The 25,804-nt window shown below is 43.7% G+C and overlaps 2 protein-coding genes across 5 annotated transcripts in view; one reads left to right on the forward strand and one right to left on the reverse strand.

The window, feature by feature from the left end:
- Positions 1-7,850: 7,850 nt before the first annotated feature.
- On the forward strand, positions 7,851-16,896 carry GJA10 (gap junction protein alpha 10). Its single transcript, XM_075087287.1, has 2 exons — positions 7,851-9,251; positions 15,634-16,896. The coding sequence occupies exons 1-2, from the start codon at positions 7,851-7,853 to the stop codon at positions 15,670-15,672; spliced, it is 1,440 nt and encodes a 479-aa protein (XP_074943388.1). The 3' UTR covers positions 15,673-16,896.
- Positions 16,897-18,157: 1,261 nt separating this feature from the next.
- BACH2 (BACH transcriptional regulator 2) overlaps positions 18,158-25,804 on the reverse strand; it is a 196,171-nt gene continuing 188,524 nt past the window's right edge. For all 4 annotated transcript variants that reach the window (XM_075087291.1, XM_075087290.1, XM_075087288.1 and 1 more), the window contains one exon: positions 18,158-25,136. In XM_075087291.1, the coding sequence (XP_074943392.1) occupies positions 24,657-25,136 (480 nt within the window). In that variant the 3' untranslated portion in view covers positions 18,158-24,656. The remainder of the gene's footprint in view (positions 25,137-25,804) is intronic.

The raw sequence follows: 25,804 nt of genomic DNA on the forward strand, positions 1-25,804 counted from the left end.
TGCCAGCTAACTGCCCATATATAATAGTTGACTGGACTAAAGGCCAGGTGTCAGCTCTTGGGTGTCAATCCAGCAATCCATAGCTATTTACAATAATTGTCTTCACTCTAAAACCAGCTGCACAATAATCTTTAGCCATTTTCCTTCATGAAAGGAGGCAGCAGTACTAAAGCATGCCAAGAAACAGGTTTAAGGAATTTTTAGAAGAACCTATAAAATCAATCAAGAACTGTTTCAGGAGGAAAAGTGGCTTTGGTATGAAAGATGGATAAAGTTTCAGTGGTGGCTGGGACACCCTTTCTCATCAGAGTTTGAAAGTACTGTGCTGTGCCAACAAAGGCAAACCCAGCTGAGTCACAAGAAGTAATAAAGGGAATGAAATAGAGAAATACTTTAACAGAAAAGATTTTGCACAGCTGTTGTTAAACTAAAGAGGCCACGGTTTGAATCTGCAAACTGGAACATAGTTGTCCATATTATTGAATTAATTAGTGGAGTCTTTGATAATTAGCCCAGTCCAAAACTATGCAGCTATCCTTGACACCTCGAGGGAGGTTATCCTCCCCTTCTACTCTGCCCTAGTAAGACCATGTCTGGATCACTGCATCCAGTTTTGGGCCCCCCAGTTTAAGAAGGACAGGGAACTGCTCGAGTAAGTCCAGCGGAGAGCTACCAAGATGCTCAGGGGACTGGAGCATCTCTGTTATGAGGAAAGGCTGAGAGACCTGTGTTTGTTCAGCCTGGAGAAGAGAAGACTGAGGGGGGATCTTATCAATGCTTATAAATATCTGAAGGGCAGGTGTCAGGAGGATGGGGCCAGACTCTTTTCCGTGGTGCCCAGTGACAGGACAAGGGGCAATAGGCACAAGTTGGAACACAGGAAGTTCCACTTAAATAAGAGGAAAAACTACTGTGAGGGTGCCAGAGCAGTGGCACAGGCTGCCCAGAGAGGTTGTGGAGTCTCCTTCCCTGGAGACATTCAAAACCCACCTGGATGCGTTCCTGTGCCCCCTGCTCTAGGTGTGCCTGCTCAAGCAGGGGGGGTTGGACAAGATGATCTCCAGAGGTCCCTTCCAACCCCTGCCGTTCTGTGATTCTGTGACGCGGTTTAGACAGCAGTGGGGAGCAGGGACATGCCTTGGTAGGCAGTTTGGCTGTGGGCATCCTGGTGTGGGTATCCAAGGGTATAGCTGTGCCAGTGCTGAGGACTACAAAGACATCGTAAAGGTAAGGTTGCCTTTATCTTCCTGTGAAAGGTAACTTGCCCCAGAAGGAGCAAGTCTAGTACCGGTAATGTTCATCTGTAGTAAAATGGAAAAATCTGCAAGTTCAAGTGAGGTGACTTTTTTACTAAACCAAGGGTTTTCTAACCAGTCAGGTTATGCTGTACAGGGAGTGGTTTTGGCTAAAGACAGGTAAAATTTTGCAGTCTCACCCTGGCGTTTCAGTATGCCTATACCTGAATTGCTTCAGCCGCAGTCTGTCACCCAGCTCGCTGTTCCACATGCATTGGTTTCAGAGTTTTATGATGGGTTTGATGAGACGGCAGAAAGCATGTACTCTTTGAAGTGGTTTTGACCCTGTAAACATTAGCTGTTTCGAATGTCAGAATAGTACAAGGAAACACTACTGTCTGTGTTATATGAAGATTACAAATAGGTCCCGCTTATATCTTTTTCTGGTTTTCAAATCTGTGAATCCCTGGCATGAGAATATCAGAAGCTGCAATGCTGTAAAAGGTGTATTTGGACCTAATATTTTGAGGTATATTTTGAGAACTTGTTTTGTAATAGCTGCCACTTAGGATTCAGGTGCCATCACAGGCAAGACAGAGTAAACACCCCATACTGGATTTGGATGCTGGGTTTATTGAAGAACCAACAAGACCAGAGCCTCCACCCTGCTTGGCTGTCTCCAACTCCTGCCCCAGCACCATGTTCCCTGGGTCTCCACTTCTCAGTAGGAAGATCACTGCTGATCTGGGAAGGTCAGACATGAAGTTGTGCTCGTTCCTGCTGTTACCCATCTGTCCTGGTTTTGGCTGGGATAGAGTTATTTCCTTCCTAGTAGCTGCTATAGTGCTGTGTTTCGGATTTAGAATGAGAATAATGTTGATAACACACTGATGTTTTTGTTGTTGCTAAGCAGTGCTTATACTAGTCAAGGATTTTTCAGTTTCCCAGGCTCTGCCAGGTGCACAAAAAGCTGGGAGGGGGCACAGCCAGGACAACCGACCCCAACTGACCAAAGGGATATTCCACACCATACAATTTCAGTATATAAACTGGGGGCAGCTGGTCTGGGGGTGGTGACTGCTACTCAGGAACTGGCTGGACATCGATTGGCAAGTGGTGAGCTATTGCACCGTGAGTCACTTATTTTGTAGTTTCTATTATTATTTTCCCTTCCTTTCCTGTCCTATTAAACTGCCTTTATTTCAACCCACGAAATTTACTACTTCTTTCCCAATTCCCTCCCCCATTCCAGCTGGGGGAGGGAGTGAGCGAACAGTGCTGTGGTGTTTAGCTGCCTACCAGGTTAAACCATGCCACCATCTCAGGCATCACTGGCCAAGTTCCCATCTCTCTGATCTCCAGGATATTCCCCGCTCCTCACTGCCCAACAACCCCCCCACCACACACACACACACACACACACACACACAACCTCACATGCACTGCCTGTTGGCATTCACACTGTAAGCTGATTTCACCTATGGCAGATGCTTATAGCAAGGAAGCGTCCTCAGCCACCACAGATTCTTGCTCACCTCCAAATGCAAAGGACTACACAGCACTCCTGTTCTTACTTCCAGTTTCTCTCACCACTCCATGCCCCAGCCCTGCTTCCCTTCCACATACAATTAATTGCATGGCCCATTAATGAGCTTGCATGAGCAGTCCTTTAGCAACACCATTTATTCTGCTGCTAGAGCAGAAACATGGCAAATTGTCCCTAAACAGCCTGCTGTCACCTCTCCTGTCCCCCAATGAAACCAAAACTCAAACCAGATTACCCTGAGGGCAGAGTGAGGTAGGCAGCCTGTGGTTCTGGCACCAAGGGGGAGAAGAAGTGGGACAGAAACGTGCTGAGCCAAGAACAAGCTGCTTCTGCAGCAGGTGACAAGGCACATTCTCCGACAGGGTGAATAACTCAGAGGTGCTGCTGCTCTTGCCCAGTTCTCAAGTTCACAATGAGATGAGCCGAAGAGGGTGCTGCTGAGAAACACCCGGGAGCTGTGGAAGCCGCTGGAGGTGTCGAGTCAACAATGCCTTCTGGTGAGGCAGCATGGGGCACCCAGGCCTGAGTTGAAGCTCCAAGACATCTGAAACAGCAAGGTAAAGCCTTAGGGACTTTGTGACTAAATTTGGAAAGAAGACGCATGAAAGCAAAATGCCAATGACAGGTACATGAGACTGCAGGGGCTTGAGAGAGAGCGTGAGAGCATATGGATGAGAAAGGCCCTCAGAGGGCTGGTTCCAATGAATATTAACACGTCTCTCAGGAGTAGAAAGTGTAGTGCTACTGCCCTAAAGCATTTGTAATATACACATAAACCATACATCTGCTGCATTAGTCTGAGGCTAGAGGAGAGATGCTGTAGCCACCGCATCTGCTGCAGGGCAAGGCTCTGAAGGCAGATTTAAACAGGACTTTCAGGGAGGTGAGTACAGCTGGTGTGAGAGAGAGGGATGCACTTGTGCATAAATCTGAGATAATCCCAAAGAAGAGGTGGGGCTACTGTCTTTTGAGAACTGGTTAGTGGGAATACCTTTATGGAGGAAAGGCTGAAGTGGAAGTCAGTCACTCACCTTGTAGGATGGAAGAAAATGGCCAGAAGTTCTGGGGCAAGAGAGAAAAAAAATGGGTATTTGGGATTTCCGTAAAATTTAGGCCTGAGCAGGACTAGGCAGCAGAAGCTCTTTGTATCAGAACCTCAGCTCTTGTGGCCCTGATTTCTCACAAAAGCCCGTTTTGGCAGCTCACCTTCCTTTTTTAGGCCTTGTCTTTCACAGATACCAATTCTGAATGGGCTTGGGGTGGCTCTTTAACCCAGCTGAAGGAGGTTTACCATGCCGAAAGCCTGTGTTTCTAACTGAAGACTTGAGTTTCGGTTCCTGTGGCCTCCATTTTCAAAGACTCAGTCTAACGCATCCTAAATTAACTCACCAGGCAACAGAGTATGAAATCGGACATGACCGATCGATCCTTAGGCATTGATTCAAAGCGAAACTAATGGAATGTAAAGAAAATGTAAGAATCTATCATACTGTAAAGGGTGCCTATTTAGCCATTTTACAAAACAAAATTACATTTGGGAGCTGGGTGGAGGTGTAATGTTTGAAGAACCAACTAAAACAAGGCATAGGGATGTTGCAAACTATTGCTGTACAGATCGAGCCTTGAGGGAATGGCTTTGTTAGATGCTACTGACTAAAATAATTGCATGATAATTTTGGCTAGAGGCCCCATCCTATCATCTGATGATTTTTAAACCGTGCACAGGCAGTTTAGACTGAGTGATCTTGGCATCCAGCTACAAAGAACTGAGAAGTCCGCTCAGCGTACTACGTTTATGCTTTGGCTCTTGGAAAAAAAACCCAGATGTCCTAGCACCGTCGAAGGATGGTCTCTGAGCTATAGCAATCAGCAGCGCTGCGTGCTCCTGCAATGCTCTAAGATAGACTAACCAAGGGCTTGCTCCTAAGGTAAGCGGCAGAAAAATAATTCTTCCTAGGGCAGTACGGAGCAGGCAGGTTGCTGTCAGACTCGAAGCAATGCGAATTAAAACCCAGGAGTATTTGCATCTTAGCACTTAACTTTTTCTAACAAGAAATTTAAGATTTAACTCTGCTTTTTCAAATCACAGCTGATGAAAACCTGGCATAAATTTAATATAGAAGTGACTCAAACAGTGGCAAATGATCAAATGAACTATAAATAAATAACAAAAACAAGAAATAAACAAATTTCCTCCAAGAGAAATGGTGGATTTCCATCTGATTCTAACTGATCAGGTGCATGAATTTTTATTGTTTGGAATAATAACCATATAAAAATATTTGGACAGACACATGTATCACGTATGTGCTATCTATACTAAAAATGGTATATTTCTAGTATACTAGAATACTAGAATCTCTAGTCTACTAGTAGACTGGAAATAATATCATTGATATTGGAGATTACGCTCTTACAGTAAACTGAAATTACTCTGTTACACAGATCTCAAACAAGACCAGGGAAGGGAAAGATGGAAAAAATTGGAAGCACAGTGCTATGACAAGGTTGTAAAGTAGTTTTGGCTGTTTTATTAGAAACGTTGGCTTTCGTGCCTCTAGATTAACTTCTTTACTTTTTACACAACGTTCACCTTGTCAATACTCATACTGCGGTTCTACCAGTGCAGATTTGAGGGGAAGTGCCTTGGTATAACAAGCTCACTTAAAGAGTGAATTAGACCACTGCTACAATTACTCTCCCCGTCAGCTGTTACAAAGGAAAGGTGAGGATAGCATTGTTTAAATACTGGTAGAAACAACTTAAGAAGCAAACACATCTGTACAGCCAGTTACAGGTTTACACCCCTCTTCTTGTCCTCTCTCGCCCCGAATGGTCACATTCATTTTCTGTTCCAAAATGGGCAATGACAATTCCTACTGCTAGAGGAATGCTAGCATTTAATCTTTGGGATTAAAACATGTCTCCTTTACCTTTTATTCCTGCATTTGCATTTTAGCATCTCCCTTAGGTTTGTTGGTTTGTGTTTTTTTTTATTTGCGGAGTCTATCAATTTCAGTGAGGGATCAGCCATTCGCAAGGCAAAAAATACACCCAAAGCTCCTTTGCTTAACTGTTGCGTTGCCGTCATTCAGTCACCTTTCAGGGGAAGTGGTCCAGAGCAATCAGCGAGTGTCACCCCCTTGTACTTGGCCTCTTGAGTACTCTGGGTTTGGGAACTTGCTCTGTGTAAACCTCTGCTTCTTGCTTTACTGAAGGTGAACTATTCTCCATCAGCACTTCCAAGCTTGGAAAAGCAGGTTCAGCATTGTTAGCTTGGGATGTAACATCTTCCAGTAAACGTTTCAACATATGAACATCTTTACACCCACCCAGCCTATGACATTGCAACAATTTGATATCTGCTCCGAATAAAATCCATATGAAGTCAGAAGAAAGATCTGACATTGTTCTTTAAAGGTGAGGAAAACAGGCTACAATAATTCTTGCTGACCTTTTTTTTTTGTTTATCCTATTTCAGTGATATACATGGGAGGGAAGGAGTGGGGAAAGAAGATATTCCAGGTGCATCACAGCACCTAACAAATGGCTTGACTAGCTAGGTTTCCTCAAGTTCCCTGTCTCAAAAGGGATGTTCATTGTGAAAATTCATATTTGCAGCGAAAAAACAAATCCCAGAAATGTAATAATAAAGTCCGTAGGATGCCTATGCAGAGAATGACTGCACTGTTGGTTACAGCTGGAAATCTTTACTTGCAGTGTGGATAAATACATCCTCCAAGCAGAATCTTGGGCTACTACATGGGGTCATATCATAAACCACAACCAAGTTATATGGGTAACGGTGGTATCGACCAGCTGTGCTAACAATTAAAACTGTGTAAGTTTTTGGGTACTGCAACCAGCCACTCTCAAAAAAGCTTTGAAATTGCACTTTACTAAAGGTTGTTGTTTAGTGGAATTTGGGAAGTTTTGAAAGTAGCATTAAAAAAAATTCAACTGCAAACCCTAAGGTAGATATGATCCCAGTTGCTTTCAATATTTTATTACTAAGTCAGCAGAAGAAATTCTAGGGGCACAACACCGAATGCGCAGCGCATTCACAAATAAACAGGCAAATACCTCATATTTCAATTCCCCACGTTACCTGAAGCTCCTGAATAGTTTTCAGAGAAGCGGCTTGGAAATCAAGCATCTGGCAGCAGAACGTAGATCAATTTGCTGGTGAATCAAAGAGATTCTGGGAAAGAGATAATTAGATCATCTCACACTCACAGCTAAAAACCTCCACAACACTCCATTAGGTAATCCCCATTTTATTTATCTCATTTCTTGAATTTTGTAATTAAGACAACGTCTTGGAGATTCAATAAGACTTTAAATGCATAAAATTTAAGATATTAACCCTAGAAGCACTCTCAGTTTATGAACATTATCCTAGAACCAAGACTATTTACACATTTACAGCTGTGTGTAAATTAGCTACGTATTTGTAGTTTTAAGAATCCAAGTAAGAAATTTGTGGATTGTTATCCTGGTAGGTGGAAAAATGCTGGATGGATGGCACTAGTAACGCTACTACCTTGGGGTACAAAATGAAACATTTTTCTGTCACAGTTATAGGGTACTTCTCAAAACTTTATCATCGAACAGATGAAAGCCATGAGCATTACATATTATTCTAGTTGTTTTTCATCCAAAACTATGGCAAAGCCACAGACAGCGGAATGGAGTGGGTGTAAAATTAAACTATAGTTGGCAAGCGATTTGCAAAGTGGGACAAAATTGTCTGCTTTCCTAGTGGGAAGAAAATAGTGTAAAACTGTAGGCAGTTAAGAAGTAAGACTTACAGCTGAAATCAATCTCGCTTAGGCTTAAAATAATCTCACATTTGCATCTTTCACAAGTAATCATGAAGTCAGCATTCATTTAAAGACCCAGTAAGAAGCAAATAATGAAGAAGTTCTAAGAGCTCTCCTACCATCAGAAGAATGTGTATGAAAGATCATTATTTAAAAAAAAATACTAAAAAGGGCCATTTCCAAAAGAAATCTGGTATTGTGTTAAAATAATATAATTTTTTGTATTTTAGATACAAACTTCTGACCATGGGGGACTGGAACCTGTTGGGCAGCATCCTTGAAGAAGTGCACATCCACTCCACCATAGTTGGCAAAATCTGGCTCACAATCCTGTTCATATTCCGGATGCTGGTGCTGGGAGTGGCTGCTGAAGATGTCTGGGACGACGAGCAGTCCGAGTTCATCTGCAACACAGAGCAACCTGGCTGCAGCAACGTCTGTTATGACAAGGCCTTCCCCATCTCTTTGATCAGATACTGGGTACTGCAGATCATATTTGTCTCTTCTCCGTCGCTAGTTTACATGGGCCATGCACTCTACAGATTAAGGGCTCTCGAGAAGGAGCGACAGAAGAGGAAAGCCCACCTGCGGGCTCAGCTGGAAGACCTGGAGCCCATGCCCGAGGAGCACAAGAGAGTGGAGAGGGAACTGCGCAAGTTGGAGGAGCAGAAGAAAGTGAACAAGGCACCCCTGAGAGGGTCCCTGCTGCGCACCTATGTCCTACATATCCTGACCCGGTCGGTGGTCGAAGTGGGCTTTATGATAGGTCAGTATCTTTTGTATGGGTTTCACTTGTCCCCCCTTTACAAATGCACTCGGCCCCCTTGCCCTAACTCGGTGGATTGTTTTGTGTCCCGACCCACAGAGAAGACCATCTTTATGGTTTTCATGAACAGCATCGCCGCTGTCTCCCTCTTCCTCAACATCCTAGAAATCGCCCACCTGGGCCTCAAGAAGATCCAGAAGAGCCTCTACGGGCGGCCGCGGCGGCCGGCGGGCCCCGTCGAGGAGGACACCAGCCTTTACAACTCCAAGAAGAACTCCGTGGTGCCGCCGGCCTTCCCGGCCAGCGACGCCTCCCCGCCGCGCCCGGCCGCCCTGCCGCCGCCGCACGCTCCCGCTCCTCCCGCTCTGCTTCCCGCTCCTCCCGCGGCTGCGGCGGGGCCGGCGGGCCGCCCTCCCGGCGGAGAGCCCCGCGGGGCGCCGCCGCCCCGCCGCCGGCACAGCGCGGCCCAGCACCACGGACAGCAGCCGCCGCCCTCCTCCAGCAGCGAGGAGGCGCCGCGGGCGGCGGCGGGCGGCACCCCCGGGGCGGCGGGGGCGGCGGCGGGAGCGGCGGCGGGGGCGGCGTCCCGCAGGGTGCTCCGCAAGCACAGCCGGGTGAGCATCTGCCGGGACCTGGAGGAGGAGCGCGACGACTCCCCGGACAGCGGGCACTGCCCGGGAACGCGCAAGTCCAGCTTCCTCTCCCGCGTCCTCACCGGGAGCCGGGCCGGCAGCGACAGCGAGAGCGCCGCCTCCCGCGGCGGCTCCGGCTCCGGCACCGGCTCCGGCTCCGGCTCCGGCTCGGAGGGGAAGCGCCGGGAGGAGGGCAGCCCGCCCAGCAGCCCGCCGCCGGCCGCCGCCATGGGACGCCGGGTGTCGATGGCAAGTAGCGGCCCGCGGGGTGGCCCCGGGCGGGGGGCGGACGGGGGTCCCGGGCAGGGAGAGCGCCCCGGCTGCCTGTCCTGGCCCCGGGACGGAGCGAGCGACCTAAGGGACAAGGAGGCTTAGGCAGGACCTCTGACACAGCCCCAACACCTCGCAGCCTCTGGGATCAAGCTCAGTTCCCGCACACTTGATCCCCTTCTATGGTGAAAGCGAAAACATCACTAGGGAATTATTGATCCCCGAGGATGTCTGAGGTGCCGAATGTCAGCCTCTTTATACTCGTTACATCATCCCGATCGACTCAGCGAGGGCTGTCCCAGGGGAAACTTGTTCAGCTCCGGCCCCCTTGATGTTGTCAGAAAGAGAAGTCTTGAGTGCATTGAGTTCAATGGCTCAAGATTTCTCTCAGCTTCAGAGGGTTTCTCCCAGGGGTGACCACTGATCTGAGTAATTGCTCAATGAATAAATCAAAAGATCTACATATAAAACATGAAATAATTGCAATGCCAGAACCAACGACCACAGAGTTGTTTTCAGCACCTGTTCCTGTTCTTTGCTTGCATTCACGTACCAACGAATGTTTTTTTTTAAAAAGTATTTTGAATCCTGATTGCCCCAGATCATGGGATTTGTCCTCTGAGAGCAAAAAAGCCCCTTTAGAAATGCTTGCAGGAGTAAGCCCTTAAATACCTTTTTACGGGGCATGGAATAAACACAAGATTATTTCACACAATACTCAAAGTTACAGATTCTGTTCACTTTTTTCTCCCTCTGCCTAAAAAGAAATACTTTTCCAAAATACAAAATGAACAAAACAAACAAACAAACAAACAACTTCAAATCTTTTGCGGTAAGAAGCAGAAGACAGTCTTACACATTGCTCATCAAAACACTGACGGCGGGTTCCGGTTTTCATGGAGTTATAGCTTCTACACTACATAGTCAGCATAAGCCATGTTAAATTGTCACTTAGATGCAATTTAACCACTTTCCACTTCGATGCTTCTAATACAAGGAGAGGGCCTAGAGTCCAATCTGTCTATCTGCTTTTTTTCTGCTACTCAGATGAGAAGGCCCTTTAAAAAAGTAAAGTGCAAAAAGCTATTAAGCAAGACAGAGTTTCAGTAGCACCCTGTTGAGAACTGACAGAAGTTGCCTGGCAGCTTTTACCCTTTAATGACAATGACGCTATCTTTCAGGGGAGATCTTGTAGAGAAATACAGGGAGTTTGCAAGGCAATGTCATTACTCTTGGAAGTCACACTCTTCTGGCGTGCTGCCTTTGGGGATCATTATGTACAGGACTGGTACTAGTATTTTAAAATATGACTTCTGTAGGCATTCTACCTGTTGCTTCCTGTTTACATCACATGATATTTTAAAGTAAAGGTGCTTTTATATGTAATTTAGTCAATGTTTTGGCAAACACACTGTTACCGCTAGCACTGCTACACCATTTTATGAATACCAGTTTCAATGCACGGATATGCTGGTGCATCATAAAGATGTTGAACCTGGGCATTACAGCTTGCATCTCCTTCTGGTATTTCCCAATTCCTATATTCACTATTTAGCCTTGGTTGTCAAGGGCACTCAGCACTGATTTGATTTGTTCTAATTGGATTTCCAGGAGTCAATCATCATGTATTAATATTTACATGAAAGAAAAAATATGTATGATTAGAGTTATCTGTGCGACAGGAGCATTCAAAAATTAGTGAACCTATCTAAGAAAAAAAAAACTTAAAAGAAATTGTATTTAAAAATTCCCACTGAAGCACACAAAATCAGCCATGTCTGATTAACAGTGACTTGCAACAGTAATGTGGAGAAAGGACAGACACTTTTAAACACAACAGTACATGCACATGCACAAACGTTTTTTGAACTGCCAAAACGTGGTGTGTTCTAACCTGGAGCATACTAAGCTGGATAGCTAAATGGAGGAAAACCATAGTGGAATTGACACTGTTCTTCAGTTTTCTTTGATAGCTTTCCCAAATTATCATTTTTACCTCCATATTGCCTTGGATGTTTTCTTTTTCCTTTCTTCCATACCATTCTACCGGAAGTTGTCTGTAGCATTCTTTGCATTAGCTCAGTGAGAGAGGTGCATCAACTTACCAACTCAATATTGAAAATATCACTTTCTGTACCTCAACCACCATTCTAGCAATCTCCAATCAAACACATACCCACACTCTGTGCTAAGATAGCAGGACAACTGCAGCTGCCCACAGCCACCACAGCTTTCTTAGCTGAAAGAAAATCTGAGAGCTGCATAAAATCAATCCGCCTGATACTGCAAAAGCCTGCAAGCCAGCTGCATCCTGTGAGTCATGACACTGAAAGCACCCAACAGATCTAAGAGTACATTTATGGATGCTTGACTTTTAGCCAGTGCTGAGATTTTATTTTTTGAGCAATATTATCAATGCCATTTCCACACCAAACTTGAATCTCTAACTTATGATTAGGGACAACTAAATGTTATAGAAGTTACCTCTCAGAATGTATTGCATCCTCTTGATCAAAGCATGAAGACTAGGCGGTAGATAGTAGTTGGCCAGATCATGATCAAGTGATTCTTTCCAAGCAAGTACAAAACTGCATCCCTCAGAGAGAACAGGAAATTCTTCTTAGGACCTGCTTTTTGGAGGAGAGGCTACTTTGGACCCTTAAGAAAGAATTCATTCAATCCTTCACTGAAAACCCTCAGGAACCAGCTCAGTAGCATACTGAATACAAAATGCATGGTTAGCATGAGGATTCCTCGACTTTACTTCAAACCAGACCAGCTATATATATAAAAGAAATGCCCTTCCCATTGGTAGGGTTTGTACAAACCAACCATGCTTGGCCACCATGCAAACTAACGGGGATATTTAAGACGTCCTCATCTGGAATTGGTGGAGGTGAAGAGCCGGTTCTTCATTTCATGTCCAACTGTGGCATAAAACCTTGAAAAATTATTTATGCTCCAGCTGTTTAGTTTTACACCCAAACCACTCACTCTTCATACTCTAGCCAGTTTCTTGGTCATTGCATCATCCAAAGTTATCCATTATTCAGGTTGGGAAGCAAAAATGAGAGAAACAGAAATCCTGGAAAACTTACTGGGCTAAAGACTTCTCAAGAAGCTCTGATCCATTGGGAAAAATACCTTTTCCTTCAGCCACTGCTAGTGAAATTTTAGGTTCTAAGGACAGACCACCAAAACTGGATCTTCATTACATCAGGGAAAGCACATGAGAAAGCATAGGAGGAGTCATTCCATGATGTAAGAGTAATTTCCAACTGGTTTCAGTCCACCTAAACACAACGACAAGAGCACTGCCAACTATATGGGTGAGCTAATCTCAACTCGATGGAGACCTGGGATAAATAACATTAGGAAACTCTACATTGACAGTGGAATCCAGCATCTACATACAGCGGAAAACATGCTAACTGCAAGCCTCCAAAACCTTGGTACTGAGGAATGCAGGCAACATGCTTGGAAGTGATAGCGAACAATTTGTTCACTGATAACTGGCTCGAAGCTAATAATTTCCAAGGCTCATTTAGAGGATACATCTTAGAGAATATGTGTTATCTTATCGTCTAAGAGATATCATGTGTACACATATAGTTCTATCCTAAGTTTTGCATCTCTCGCCACATTTTAACTTTTATGTAAGAAGAGGTACAGCTTGGAGCAAAGGGGTACCTTCTGCATGGGCCCAGGCTGCCAGCATCCCTTAGGCAAGCTGGCCTTAAATGGCTGCTTTTCACATGTAAATCAGTGAAAAGAGATGCGCTGAATTTAGTATAACTAAAGTTAGAAATAACTAAAGTCAGAAATGACAACTGGGAGTTAGAGGCATACAAAGGTGCGTAGGAATTATGCTGCTGTCAACAGGATTCTGCACATGAATGACATTATGGGGGGGGAGAAGATAATTTGCACCAGTCAGGGGCCTGACTGGTGCATGATACATTTTTAAGTCTGATAAAATGAATAGGCTGATGCAGTCAAAGGTCAGTATATAACTAGTACAGATACAATCTTTGCTTTTTTGAAAATACACAGGGCCAAAAATTAGTGTATAATAGGTATCTTGAAGCATTGCACTAAGGGGTATTGTCTCACTGCCTGATGTGTGCAAGGTTGTGTGAAACCATTTGGGACCGTTGAATTACTCTCTTTCTCTCTCTGGGGAGATGAAAGTAAGAGATGGAACAATTAGAGAGGGAGAGAACTTTGCTTCCAAAGTCACTCTTTGCAACAATCAACCAGTCTTCCTCCTCAGCCATTTTCTACAAACAAGAAGGAACAGTTGCATAATGTCGGAAAGCTCAGCTGAGAAACCACAGCCTGGTGTTGCATCTCCAGAGTGTCACAGGGTCATCACAATTCAACAGCTGAATGCAAACATTTCTACAAAAGCAGGAGGCTGTGTGATATTTCATTGCTAGCTGTGTTTTGTAGCAGAGAACTCCAGTTGCATGCTACCTGAGCATGTCCAGCATCAGTTCTTTCTGGCCTATATATCATAGTTTTCTAAAGAATCCTAAGGTGTGCTCTAAAACCTATGAGTTTTAATTTGGTTAACTGGGATTGGGAGTATTTACACTAGATTGGCAACTTTTCTCAAAAAGGGACCATCTTTCAGATGACAGAACTAGGTTATCACATTTGCACCTCAAGCCTAAACCTGCATTGAGAGAACTACTGTGCTAGCCCTCTCGCTAGAGTACCCAAAGATATACCAAGAAGATGGGGAGACTTCTCATTATCTAATGGTCGTGTTTCTTCATTGAACCAAGGTAAGTTCCTGGAATTACAAAACAAAACTGGAAGTCATTGGAAGATTTATAATAGTCTTAGCTATATTTTAGCTGAACCGCTCTCCTGGGAAACCAAAATTACTAGATCAAGATTTCCAGAAGGAATTAAGCATTTTAGGCACTCAACTTCAGATTCTTGTTTTTCAAGAAGTGCTGAGTTTTCCTCACCCTCATGTCCATTCCTTATTCTTTAGCCTACCCTCTCCTCCAGAGAGCCCTGTGCTTTCAGCGTGTCATTTCTTTAAACCTATTATTTTTGGCTACAAAGTAATCAATGTATCTCTAAAAGCACGGCCCCCTCCCCATGGTGAATGAGGGAGATAAAGCTGATAATGAAGCAGCTGGTAAAGCTGATACTCTCAGCTTGTAGAATCGGACTGAGATAGGGCTGCTGATTTTATTAATTTGCAGAAAAGAAAGTCTCTGGGGCTGAAATCCTGGCTCTGCCAAAGTTGGGGAAATTTTACGATTCACTGGGTCCGGTTTCCCTCACTGCATTGCTTTTTTATTCCTCTGTGCTGTTCAATTCTTTTTATACTTCTCAATTCTCCATTCAGCTTTGAGCCTTTTACCCAGTGGGAAAATACTCCATAGTGAGCAGGATCTGAGAGCACTGCTATTCAGCCTGAATGCTCGCAGTCTTCTCCAGAACAAGGCATGTTTACTCACCCTTTCAACAACACTTGAGGAATAAATATCCACTCATTTAACTAGCTGCTCACCTGCGCTCGCTCCTGGGGCTGGGAACAGTTTGATAAGAGTAAATGTACATTGAAATAACAAACCTAATAACTGCGGAGGAGTTATTTAGACAGCTGAGTTCCACCAGGAAATTCTACAGGTAGGGTAAGGGACTGGTAAAAGCCTGTGTTCCTCTAGGATGTCTGAGAATCCTTAAAGGTATTCATATTTACACCTCCTAGTAACTACTGTTGCTTCTGTATGGTTTTTTTTCTGTGCAAACACCTATATTTTTAAAAATTAATTTCCACAGTAGTCGTATTTTATTCTGCCCTGAAGCACTCAGGAGAAGCTCGTGGTGACGACAGCCAGTGTACCAATTATCCTGCAAAAGCTACTTGGTCACCCAAGGGTAACCATTCACCAGCTGCACAAACACAGGTACACTTTGGGGGTCAGCAGCAGTTGGCAATTAATGAACCCCTCTGAGGATCTGTGCAGTGACAAAGGTGTCAGCTGGATTTTAGAAAGTGGAGCTGGCCTTACTGAGTCCATTTTGTACGGTTTTAAAGCAATCAAAAAATATACAAAACCCCTTGACATGTCAAGCAAGGCCTCTAGGATGGGTCCACTGATTTCAAGCAGGTTACTTCAGGGATTAATGTGTTTATTTTGGTTTAAAAGCAAGGTGTTGCCCCTCTCCCCTTAGCACTGACAAAAGCCCTACAAGGCAGGTATGTCGTCAGCTAAACACCAAATCCCACCTTCCCATCTATGTACGTGTTGGAACCTGGGTTAATTACTCTGATAACATTTCTTTTTCTCTTTAAGCCAATTCAGCTTCATCCTTTCTTTCTCTTATCTTTCAGAGCATGCTCCTAGAACTATCATCTATCATGAAAAAGTAATGACATTCCAAGGAGAAGAAATAAACTAAGGGATTGAGCACAAACCACCTTCAGCAGAGAGATAGAAAGCAGATTGCCTGTTGCTATGCTCCCCTCGCCTGCCGCTATAATGCTACATCCATAATACAGTTTAAGAGAACAAACACTTGTTTTATTCCTCCATTTTATACCAGTCCCAACAGCACCCTACTCTGAATGCCAGTGTTAATGGGTAGCTTGCGCCACGACTCAAGATTTTTCTCGTGCGGACTGAGCCAGATGCGGTCAGCGTGTGCTGCCACTGCAGAAATAGCCTTGTGTCTTTGGGAGAACATTTTGGGATGTACAACTTGTTGTGCATGCTAGTAGTGTTCACATCAGAAACCAGCCTGATCCATAGACCTTCAAGGTAGGGGAAGGCCCAAGACACCTACAAGAAAGGGTTAGTTTGATTTGAAAGCCTCTATCTCCCCAGGCTTCAGCAGCCAATGAATAAAAGATGGAAGAAACACACAAGAAATCTGAAAGGACAGAGAATTTAACAGAGATAAAAACCCAGCTGAAGAATATGCTGCTGCTCGTCTGCCTGTGCTAATGCAGTCCTCAAGCTCTGAAAGAGACTTTCGATGCTAATGTAGCCTTCTTGTACTTTCAGCTTCATATTTGAAACTAAGTAAAATCGGGCAATTTATTTTAAGTGCAAAACATCTGTGCTTTTCTTCAGTTTGCTGTTCAAGATCTGCAAGGTATCACCTCAGGCTCATGAAAATCTTATTCCCTTTACTGTCTCATTAGTTCATATAGAGGAACTGAAGGACAAGCAAAGCCACAAAGAGCTCATTTTCAGTTTGCTAGGACAGACCTGCTCTGGAGGGTTGGGTTTCTGGGTTGTGTGGCCCAAGAAAGCAGTCCTTTCACTTGTGTATCTGGAAAATAAAGCACCTTCCTCTGACTGTCTCTGACCTTTTTTCTAGCCACGTGCTTTTGGCTGCTTTTATTTGTCAAGCTTACCATAGCTCGCATTTGCTATCACCTCAATGGCAAGCGATGCTTGGAACAAGCTCATTTGCCATGTCAGTTTCCCTAAGCATAAAAATCCTCTATGACTTGACAACGCTAATGCAAGGCTAGCAGAAAGCAGGATAGCAGGGAAAAAAAAAACAACCAAACAAAAAAAACGAGTCAAGCATAAAAATTGCTTGAGATTACAGTGGTTTTGTTCTAGTACACATGCTTTATGTTCATATTCTGCCTCACTACAAACCCATTGACAGTTTGCCTGTGCATTTGTTTAGTTATTTGAAGACAAAAAAACCCGCAATACTTAAGATGGTGGCCATTAAGTGCCAGCAACAACTGATCAGGGATAGAGAAACAGCTTTGCTAAAGTACATTCTCTACTGCCAGGCTATGTGTGGATGCGGTGGATGCTGCAACTTCTGACACATTTCAGGGTGTGGGAAGCTTTCTTCATATATGCTCAACAGGAAGATTCAGAAAACTGGGGAGCTCTGGAAAGTAATACATTTGATTTTCTTCCGTGAACATTTTAAGCTTGAAAAATTGCAGGCACCTTTCACTGCTGCAGATGGAGGACTCAGTTTGCATCCCTAAGGATGGCGGGCCAAGACGCGCCATCTAGGGTTTCCTGTCTGGTGATAAGAAAGGCTGGGACCTCCCTCTAGCAGCTTGCCCTCCTCACTCCCCACAGCAGCATCCCAGCAAGTGTGTGGACCAGGTGGGACAACTGGTCATGCGAGTTCCCCCCCTTCCCAGGTCTTCTGCCAAGCTGTTGAGCAGGCTGTCAGATGCACCCAACCCAAGGAGAGAGGTGACTGCCATGTGTTTGGGGGTCCCAGAGAGCAAACCCCACCTGTTAGACCCTGCTCTCTGCTTGTGGTACCTAAGAATTACAATAGCACCTAAGGCTGTTATAATTTCTTCTTTCCTTTCTAGATCTTCTGCAGTGTAAGTGGTGGCAGTATAAGTGAATGGTCCATGACATGAGTTTCTCCTTCAGAAAGGAACACTACCGTATTTGGGTTATACACAAGAGTTTTTTTTCAGCTTTATTTTGTTTCTACAGAAACCTCTCTCAATTTCTCTCAGGTTTTCTGTAAAGGGAAAACGAACCCCAACCTCTCCCCTCACCTCCCAACACGTACACCGACACTTTAGAAGACCAAAACAAAGACTTGGCAGAATTGCCTTAAGCCAAGCACTAGGGGAATTGGTATAGACACGCTTATTTGATCTTCCAAACCAACTTATTTCATCTTTGCAATGAAATACCCTCGGCTGTTCATGCAGCAGATCAAAGATAACTGGATCCCTGGCTCATAGATGACTGGTGAATTAGCAAAGGGACCATGTGAGTGGAGGTCTCTTCACCAGTCCAGAGATTCACCGGGCAGCATCAACCACACCCAACCTACCCTCCCGAATCTCACCTACAACCCATGCGTTAACCGAGCACTGCATCAGTTTCAGAGTGAAGATGAGTCAATTTACAATACATAATGATATGTCTTTATTTCATCAACAGAAATGGTGTCTAGACAAAATTCAGTTAACACTAGCAATTCAAATGAATGAAAAGGGTTGGGTGTTTTTTTTCATTTTTGTTTTTTGCACAATACTGTATTTACAATGAGTATATGACGTTTTAAATTCATTAGTTCATAGCAATGCTTTCTTCCAAAAAGGTAAAAATTCTTAGTAACAGAGAGTAAGCATCAACAGCCACCTCATTTATTTATACAATAAAAATCACAAGAAACCACAGTCACCTAGAAAAAAAAATAAAGACAAGCTTAAGAACTAGTACAATAAAATGATGCATTGAATTAAGTTACATTAATCGCATAGAATTTGTGTAAAAAGTATGTAGAAAAAACACCTGATGTAACCTGTTACAGTCATTGACCAGTTATGAGAGGTACAGAGGGTTATACAGGTAGATATGTGTGAAAACTGTCCATACTGTTTGACCTGGGGAGGAAGAGAAGAGGGGTTGCACCCCCTTGCATACACTGATAAAACCCTGTTTTGAATATGGCCTCTGAAGTTTGTAAGGCATATATAAGAGGTGCACTTGTAACCAACTGGTTCTGGAACAAATTCTTAGGGCATCCCCACCCTTGAAATCAAAGGTGATGCTTGGACCTATGAGTGAACAACCAGGCATTGAGTATCACCAAAGTGTTTAGTATCGTTCCTGCCGGTCTGAGGGATCCAGATAGCTTCAGGCAGAGCAAATGTAGTAGTGAGAACAGGATTGAAACCACGCACGTTTCTCTCGGGTACATCACAAATGCAGGGTCACACCGGCCTGGGCGGGGGATCCCAGCCACAACCCCCGGCGTGGGGTAGCTGGTCCCTCCTCTGCCCATGTCCGGCAGGGTGGGCTCCTCCGCTTGCAGGGACGAGCCCAGCTGGCGCTTCCAGCCCCCACTCAGCGCCCTCCAAAACAAGAGGGGTCGTTTGGGTTCGTAGCCTGGGACCGTCTCTGCTTCTAAGCAATCAATGAAATCAAACACTGCCAGTTGCCATTTCTATTTTAGGATACTAGTTTCTCTCTGCATGCCCTTAATTAGCCAAAAGGGACAACAGTGGCACTGCATGAACCATGCAGTGACTTTCACCTACGGAAAGGGCTCTGCCCACAGTCACTAAAATTCGTACAACAGGAGTCATCTAACTGGCTTTTTAACAGCCATTTGGCTGGGGAAATGACCTCATAAAAACATATTTTTAGCATTCCTTCCTGCCAAAAAATGATTTGCAAAAGTGGCAACGTTATCTGTGTAATACCTTAAAATGCGTATCAATATTTGACTTCGATATAAATAACACCTATCTTGGTGGAGTGTAGGAAAATACTGTACACTTCGTCTTTGCAGGTAATGCCATTAGAATTTTGAGAGTAAAGGGAATAATTATTCTACAGACCACCAACAATAGACCTTTTAAATATACACACAGTATTTGAACATATGCATATACACATATATTGTGTTCTACAGCATCAGGTCTGATGCCTGAGTCATGAAATACTCCAGGGAGTATTATAAATACACATATATGTATTATAAACAGGAAAATACACAAACACACACTCTGACTAGAATTATAGATGTATGTATACATACATACACGTATTATATATATATATGGGTGTAAAATTAACTTGGACTGTGTTGGCAGAGACAAAACTGAAACGAAGTCAAAATCTGTTGAGAAAATCTCTAGCAGGAAAGAGAGCATAAGTTCTTTATGTTAATAGTTTTAGCTTCACCTCACTTCCGATAAAAATAAACCACTCCATACTTTGCAGATCCCCTCCTTATGCACGGCCAGCAGCTCCGCTGCTCATACTGAGCTAAACCCTCTCTAGGCAGCCCTAAAATACGTGACTTTTAAAGCGCTGCAGCCATGGGCTACAACACTCACCCGGAGGCATCTCCAAACGCATCTCAGGTCAGACAAAAAAAAACCCAAGGTGAAAGCAGCGCTCCTCGTTGCAATGGTAGAGGACATGAAGTGGAGCAAAATGTGAGCTTGTGGAAACCTGGCAGACGTTCACGTCGTCTCACTGCAAAATGTACTACAGGTCTTCTGTTCTGCAAACCCACCCCTCTCTCTCTTCACCACCGCAGCAGTGGATTACAAGACACAAGTGAGGATGTGGCAGTGATTCTGGAATTGCAACGCTTCACCGTGCTTTCTCCTCGTGGATCAGATTTCATTTTATTACAGGGTTATAGTGATTCCAGCATGCAGATTTGTTTTATTTATCAGGCAATCATAAACTTACATATTTAAAAATCTAGCTATATATCTAGGCATTTTAACTTCTATTTAAGCGCTCTTTAGAATACAGACTTGACAAAGTGTTGGACTCCAGATTAACGACCACACTATCAGCATTAATAATTTCTCTGGCAGCAGTTAATCCATTTAGCAAAGTTACATATCTAGTTCCCCCTCTCCTTTTTAAAGAGAAGTAGCAGTTAGCATACTAATCACTGTGGCTTGCCTTTGCAGCACATTTTACTTCCTTGGGAAAAAAAATAATACAAGGATTAGATCCAAAAATATAGTGCATCTTAAAAGCAGCATATACCCTTAGAAAGACATTTAATAAATTACTTGTACAATATATAAAATAATAGTTTTATACTGCAGCATCAAACTCTGACGCCTGAGTCATCACGTTAGGAAGTCTGTGATATAAATACTGGGATCTCCTGATAACACAGCCAACATTTTTGCTTTTGTTTTGTTTGTTTTCTGTTTTGTTTTCTCTCTCTTTTTTTTTATTTTCTTCCTTTTTTTTTTCACTACCTTTTTGTTCCAGAATCAGCTTGCAGTGAGCTTTAATTGTGTTCAAGGCACCCCCAGAGAACGCAGAGAAACAAACACACTATATAGTGTAGTACTCACCTGACAAAGCATAACAAGCCTAAATGAAATGAGGTTTCCTGGCGATACAAGTATTGCAACGGCAAAGGAAAAGGAGGACTAGATACAGACTGGACAAAGCCTCAAGGACTCGCATGCCCATGAGAGCGGTGCAGTGCCCAGTGGGGAGGTGGGTCTCACCACGCCGTTCCCAAGCAACGCCCGAGAGGACCGATGCCATAGGTACCCTCTTTGACAAAAGCAAAGAGATTCTTACTTAAGATCACGGTGACCACTGGCCAAACTCTTAAAATTCATAAATATTGCAGTCAGTTGTTTTTTTTTCTTTCCAGTGGTATTTTTGTGGTCAGTTGTTTTGACTTCATGAGACAAGAACGGTTGAGTGTGTCAACTGGCGTCCAGGTCTGAAACTAATTCTCCCAATATCTTCCTTTAACGTTAGCCCAGTAACCGCCTTGAGAGCCGCATGGTTCGTAATAGCAACAAAACCTCAGAACAAAATAGAAACAAAAAACCACCACCACCACTACCACCACCAAAAAAACCCCACTGAAAAACCATGATACATGTAAATATAGGAAGCAATGACACAAAATCAGCCACTTCTAATGGGAAAGAATGAAATCAAACATCCAGAAAAGCTTGCGGAGGAGAGAAAGAGAGAGACACGAGAGAAAGGTTGAGGAAGAGACACTTATTTGAGCAGTGGTTTTAAATACCAGTTCCCAAGGTAGAGGAAATCAAGAGACCCAGCACCAGTATGAAGCCAGGTCAAACCTAAGAGCTGCAGCGCCATGGGTTGTGTGGGAGGGTTTTTTAAACCGTTGGAATGAGGTCAAGAGTACCAGTTGCACATGAGTTGTTAGTAGAGTAAATCTTCATGTCAGGAAGCAAGTTAAAACTTGGTTTTATACTCATAAAACATTCTATCTATTCATATATATATAGGAGGTCACTTAAAAATAAAAAAGGCAACAGAAAAACATCTTTAAAATACTGTGTCAGTTGACCCTTCCCTCCCGCCCACCCCCAGCCCCCCCAAGTAGCTATGACTCTATAATGTGATTCACATTTAGTTTTAAATTCTAGCTTTCACCATGGTCTCATAGAAACAAAACTTCTCTGCGAAGCACGGAACTGCTTTGCAACGTCAACGAATTCAAAGAGAAATCAACGCCCCCCCACCCCGCCAAAGAGCTTCTCAGTCAGTCACCTGCAAAAGATGGCTGGGAGCGGGGTCACGTACTTTTAGGTTAAGCTCTTTTAAAAAGAAAGGACGACTCCTCCCCCTTTTTCAACCGTGTGAACTAGGAGTTTATGGCATTTGTATATTTCTGAACATTTAAAGGTACGGATTTTGTACAGTAATGATTAATACTTAAACATAAATATTCTCCTACATTATATACTAGTTTTTCTTTGTACATGCGGGGGAAAAAAGTATTTTCAACAAACATGGCACATGCTATATGCATTTCCTCCTCGGTAGCTTGGCTACAATAGTTTGGGTGAAGAGGATAAAAGCAAGACTTTGTGGCGAGTGGGCGACGGTCCATGAGCACAGTCTGAAGATGGAAGAAGTGGAGAGAGGGAGCTGATTCCTCCTCCAGGGTCAAGATGCTGATCTACTGAGTGCCTCAAAAAACACCAGCGCACACCTCTAGTGTAAACGTTAGCGCAGAAGACCACATCATCACTTAGTGCTTCTGAGAAGCTGCTTCCCCACACTTTTTTTTTAAATAGGTGTGAACAGCTGGTTATTTTTTTTTCTGCGAGAACAAACAATATCAGCCAGTAAAGCACATGACAGTTGTCGTCGATAAAGCCACGCAACCTGGCACATGTAGGGCAAAGAACCACAAAATAAAAACTCAGTACACTTAGAATAATAATAATAATTATTAAAAAAGCATTAGGAGGATGTTTTTCTGTCTACACTGTACATAGAGATGTTATGCTTGGAAAGCTGCTGTCTCACACAGTCATAACATGAGTCAACATTGCTTAAGATACAAATCCAATACAGTTACAACTAAGCCAATTCACTGAGTAGTCTCCTTTGAGACAGCGCTCTTTTAGCTACGGTTTGTGCTGAGGGCAATGCTGCAGGATGAGAGGATCCTGAAACACAAGAATTTGATGGGTAAGCGACCGAATGGGGTGTTGGCAGATGTATGCTTTGCTCTTAGAGGATACAGTGCTAACTTGACTTCTGTAAGGAAACCAAAGTCAACAACTAAGGGTCTGATCCTGCAGCTCTGCCTACCCGGGCAGGATCACTGACTTCACCAGACCCACCTCTGCAACTCGAGTCTGGTGAGGAAAACAGGTAACGTCTGAGGACAGCTGAGGTGAGGCTCTGGGGACTAGCCGGAGCAGCAGTTGCTTCCATGAGTAAAGGATGCGGAGCGGGGCTGGAGAAAAAAGCCCCCAAGCGTATTGATGTGATCTCTGGTTGCTTTACTTCGTGGAACGTATGATGAACTGATCCAGTTGTCAAATACTTTTTTCTCTAAAGAGTGAAATATACTTTCCCCCATAAGAATCCAAAAGCATCATTAACAGCACTTAAACTTGGTTTGTGAAACAGAAGGAAGTCTGAATATAAAAATAATTCAAGCAGATTCTCTTTACAAATTGTATAGTGAATTCAGTATTTGGCAAGACCGTTTTTACTACATAATGAGCTCCTGAGTGTTTGTCTATTAGCTAAAACTTTTCTATTTTCTTTAAGCCATAAAGCAAAGAAAACCATATACTCAAGTTATACTGAAGTCATGACTTCATTTATGAAAAGAGGTTTGACCAGAAACTCAGTGCAAGTGGCAAAGTTGACCGTTACTGTACAGTATCTGCAAGAAAATAAAATAACTCCACATTGCTCAAGTGGCACAAAATGGCTGTGCCAAAAAAATTGTCTATAATAAAATCTCAAATAAGTTTCCAACATTAAAATTTTATAAATAAGTACAAATTGAATGATATTGCTGAACTGCGAACTGAGAAAAAAAATTATCGTGTAACAAGTTACCAAACTATTTCTAGCATCGAAGACAAAAAGGAATGTTGGAACTTGTTTATACAATAGAAATGAAAGCTTCCAGTTTGTAGGATGAGAAAAATTGAGGCATGCAGGGACTTTTGCATATGGATATATATATTTTATATATATTATATATAATATGTACAGTTTAGCTATAAAACTTTGATGTGTAAAGAAGCTGTCTTCAATGAAAAATTGAACATTCAGAGGAAATTCCTGAGTTAGGGTTTTGTGACATGGGCCACTGAGAAAAAAGCTGCGGTTGGGTCCTCAGAGGTGTTATGTCCATCCCTGTTAAGATTGAAATCAACATACAAAAACAGACAGTGTTGCCACTGCTTCGTTCCCTGCCTGAGCAAGGGATAGCACCATTGTGAAGAGAACTCCTGCTTGTAGAGAGGAGGGAATACTTAAAAACAGTATTGCTGCTAAGACCACTGTAGTGTGCACCAAATACGTTCTTCTAGACAACAAATGAACACTGCCACTGGCTGACTGAAGAACACCTGACCAGGTGTAACGTTAAGGTTACAAGTCACTAGGTGTAATCTTTCCTAGGTTGTTCATCTGTTGTACATTTATCAGTCATTTCCTGACAGAAGTCTACCGTGACTGTTTGGCTGCTCTGCTCTGGCGGAAGCTCTCTCTCGGGGTAAGTACCTGTGTCGGCTCCATCCAACCCCCCGCCGGTTGAACAATTTTCCGAGATGTTGTTGGGCAGCCAGGGCGCTCCCAGTTGCACCGAGCCTTGCTCCGAGCAGCACTGCATGCTTTCCCCGACGCACTGGGAGGTGACCAGGCTCTGCTCCACGCCAGCTGGGGAGGGGCTGATGGTGGTGGCTGGCTGCAGATCTATGGGTCTGAGAACGGGGCAGTATCGGTGGAGAGCTTGTATCTGTTCCGGGCTCTGCATGTCTCTACACACTTCTTGGGAAAGACATGAGAAGTTGTCTAACAATTCTCCCATGCTTGCTTTCAGCTGGTTCCTTTCTGAGAGCAATTTCTCTTTCTCACACACCTGAAAAAGAAGAAAGCATCTTAGGCTGAGGAAGGGCCATCTGCCGGCTGCACACTCCGGGGCACAGATGCAGCAGTGCCCAAGAAGAACACCAACATGTCATAGTTATTTTTATATAGGCAGAGGAAAAGTCACAAAGACATCAGGTATTTGACCACCACGAGGTCTGCTTGGACTGCAGTTTGGGAAACATCTGGAGAAAAACATTTGAGTTGGAAGAGTCACAAGTTATTCCCAAGAGACTGTTAGTTCCCTTTATTGACTCTGGCTGCTTCATGGATGATACAAAAATACTCTGAAAGAAACATTGTGATGGAGAAAAGCCATTACCCATCTAAACAGCAAGAAAATGGGGTTTAGTTCTTGAAGTGAGGATATGTTGCAGAAGCTCAGTCCACCCTCTAACTGCCAGGTCAGCCTGTCAGGCTGGGTGCACCCGCTTTGGCCCACGTGCCAGCTGAACCCCCGTTACCACTGAGAGGCGTGTTATTCAGAGAAGAGGATCTGAGTGTGTGCTCTGTGGCCTACACCATGGCTCATTTTCTTATGTCGTGGTGCTTAATGGTTTGTTTTTGACCTAATCAAGTTATTTTTATAAAGATGTATGTGAAAACCCTGAAGGTTGGTGGGCTTCTTAACAGTCAGTGCAACAAGCTGAACATCATTTC

Source organism: Phalacrocorax aristotelis, chromosome 3 (assembly GCF_949628215.1).
Source record: "Phalacrocorax aristotelis chromosome 3, bGulAri2.1, whole genome shotgun sequence".
Lineage (NCBI taxonomy): Eukaryota > Metazoa > Chordata > Aves > Suliformes > Phalacrocoracidae > Phalacrocorax > Phalacrocorax aristotelis.